This window comes from Ischnura elegans, chromosome 2, assembly GCF_921293095.1.
Source record: "Ischnura elegans chromosome 2, ioIscEleg1.1, whole genome shotgun sequence".
Lineage (NCBI taxonomy): Eukaryota > Metazoa > Arthropoda > Insecta > Odonata > Coenagrionidae > Ischnura > Ischnura elegans.
The window spans coordinates 142,423,471-142,426,520 of NC_060247.1; the positions used below are offsets into that span (position 1 = coordinate 142,423,471).

Here is a 3,050-nt window from a genome sequence, read left to right on the forward strand (position 1 = left end):
CACATATTTATCATTTTTTTTATTTATGAGACAAGATTCTTATCTCTACTGAAGCGTTTACCGATTGACATCCATTTACAATTTTTTGAATTAGGAATGTAAAAAGTATGTCAAATACGTAGAATAGATGGGATTTTCATTCAGTTGGTATGCTCGCGTCAGTGTGGCCCTTTAGTTTCCCTTTCAAATTTCTTTTTAACTTAGCAAAGAAAGTTTTTTTTAATTTTGTTTGTGTGAGATTTTATTAAAATGGCTTTAAAATTTCCAACACTAAAAACAAAAAAGTCATTAGGTGGGTAATGGAGACTGGAAGATGTATGTATTCTTCAGGCAAGGAGACTTATCGCTCAGGTCCTCCTTGATAAAAAATATTTCCTCACAGTTGGGCTAGGAAAATCTTTCTGCCAGTCTTCTAACCAAGTACCCTGAGAAATATACGTCAGAGCAATCCTGACTTAAGTCCGACTCCGACTAAGTTTTCAAAAGGCATTTTCAAAAGACTTATATAAAAAACTGTAATTGCTAAATTAAAAAGAAATTTGAAAGTGAAACTAGAGGTTTGAACGTAGGTTTTCGCGGCGAGGGGCATCGTTGCCAATGGCTTCCAGGGAGGAAATTCACCAGAAGACTCGAAGATTGGAAATTCTACGGAAGGAGAAATTTCAGCTACTTTCGTCCCTAGCCTTTCTCCAGCATTGCCGTGATTCTGACACAATTCCCATCTGTGTGAAGGTGACTCATCACATCCAGAGCCCAGCAGCCAAGAGGATTCTTCATCGAACCAGTTTGGCACTTCTGAGGGAGTGCATTAAATCTACACGTTACTCTCTCCACTGCTGCACCGTGGAGCTGTATTCCCTCCGCCTGGAGCTCTCACGCACTCTGCGACCAGAGGATTGGAACCACATTGATCGAATCACCAACGAATCTGCCAGCAGAACCTTTTCTTTGTCTACCAGCAAGCAGAAGAAAAAATTCCAACATCTCCACGAGAGACAGCATCCTCAGCCACCCAACAACAAGGAAAAGTTAATTTGCAACCTTGCGGGCATTCAACTGAGTGACGCAGCCACGTCTGTTCTCGCGAAAGGATTAAACTTTGCCTTTTTGCCACGCCATATCCCAATGGAAGATATCATCACCGGAGTAGAAGTCGCCCTGTGGAAGCTTCCACTTCAAGAAGCCGAAGAGATACGGCAATATGTCGCCAATGTTTTGACGAAGTCTAAGCCTCCACGTCCCAACCTACCTCTGGACCAAAGACGAGCACTGGACGACCTGAAATCCAATCGTGACATCATCATTCTGGGAGCTGACAAAGGGAATTCAATGGTCATCATCAACAGAAAGGATTACCAGGCCAAGATAAAATCACTATTGGAGGATACGACGTATGAAAAATTGAAGAAGGACCTGACTGCTAAAATTGAACGAGAAGTAAGGGATCTTATTAAGCGCTCTTCCATCTCTAACGAGGAGCAATTTCACCTTTTGCCTTTGTCTGCCAGACGACCTCGTCTCTACAGGCTGCCGAAGATTCACAAAGAAGGAGTACCACTCCGTCCTATCGTCAGCTGTATTGGGTCACCCACCTACGCATTGGCACGCTATCTCGCCAACCACCTCCAACCCTTCATCGGACAGACAGGATCCTGCATGAAGAATTCGAAAGAATTCATCGAAGTTTTGAAACAACTGAGAATCTCTGATAATGACATCCTCGTCAGTTTTGACGCTGTTTCTCTTTTCACAAAGGTTCCCATAATGGAGTCTGTAGACATCATAAAAAGGCTCACCAAAGTCGGGCTTCTGATGGATTTTCCGAAACTGGCTGATTTCTATCTGAGGAGCACCTACTTTCTGTGGGACAGAGAATTTTACCAACAAAAGGATGGAGCAGCTATGGGGAGCCCCCTCTCGCCTGTTGTTGCCAACTTATACATGGAGCATTTTGAAGAAGACGCCTTGGCCTCTAGCAAACTTAGACCATCGTGTCAGATTAGATATGTTGACGATACATTCGTAATATGGCCACATGGAAAAGAGACACTAAAAGAATTTGCCGATCATCTCAACAGCATCCACCCATCCATCCAGTTCGCCATGGAGATAGAGATGAATGGAGAACTACCTTTCTTAGACGTACTGGTGCAGAGAGGCATGAACGGATCGCTGAGACACACGGCCTACAGAAAAGCAACACACACAGACCGCTACCTCCACGCGCACTCCCACCATCATCCACAACAGAAATCATCGGTCATGAAAACACTCCTTCATAGGGCCAGAGTGGTTTCTGACGATGGCGCTCTGAAGAAAGAAGAGGATCGCGTGAAAGAAACCTTCAGACAGAATGGATATTCGGAAGCCTTCATCAATCACCACGTAAGACTTCCAAAAAAACGCCCACCACAAGACTGCATGGAGAGAAGGGAGGAAAACAAGCTAGTGGCCTATGCCACTATCCCATTTGTCACGGGAATGCCTCAGAGAATTTCTCGCGTGCTGAGGAAAGCAGGCATTGTGATGCGGCACAGAGCTCTAAAGAAGATGAGTGACTTGTTTCATTTCCTCAGAGTTGAAACAGCTGGAAGCCTGAGCTTTTCCAATAGGAATCTATACGCAGTAGGGGATTTGAAATACAGAGATATCGCAAAATTCTGCTCCTCCTTACTCTATGGACTGAAATTCTTGTCACTCAATTGCATTTGTGTGAGGATGAAAGATTCCATAGATTTAAATTTTTTCCTCATTAATTCTAGGTTCATATACTTCAAGGTTTTCATAGCCCTTTTGGCTCTCCCTAACCACGAAATAGAGGAGCGTTGTCTGGCTATAACTTTTTTATAATTTTCTATTTGAACTTCAGCTTTTTCTTTTTAAGAATCTCAACAGCAGTAATTTTCATTGCAATTTGACGAATGGGAGATGCATTTGGCTTGAGAGGAGAAGGTGGAATTGTTTCAGCAGTCCATAATGCCCTGCGAGCATTTTCAAGAGGAGTCGACCTAGTAGTTGTGGGAGAGCCATGTCAAACAATTGGTGGTATT

The 3,050-nt window shown here is 43.3% G+C and overlaps 1 protein-coding gene across 1 annotated transcript; it reads left to right on the plus strand.

Annotated features, from left to right (window-relative positions):
• The first annotated feature begins 597 nt into the window (after positions 1–597).
• On the plus strand, positions 598–2,807 carry LOC124153288. The gene is made up of 2 exons (XM_046526386.1): positions 598–2,259; positions 2,763–2,807. Exons 1-2 carry the CDS (start codon positions 598–600, stop codon positions 2,805–2,807), a joined length of 1,707 nt encoding a protein of 568 aa, XP_046382342.1.
• The last annotated feature ends 243 nt before the right edge of the window (positions 2,808–3,050 follow it).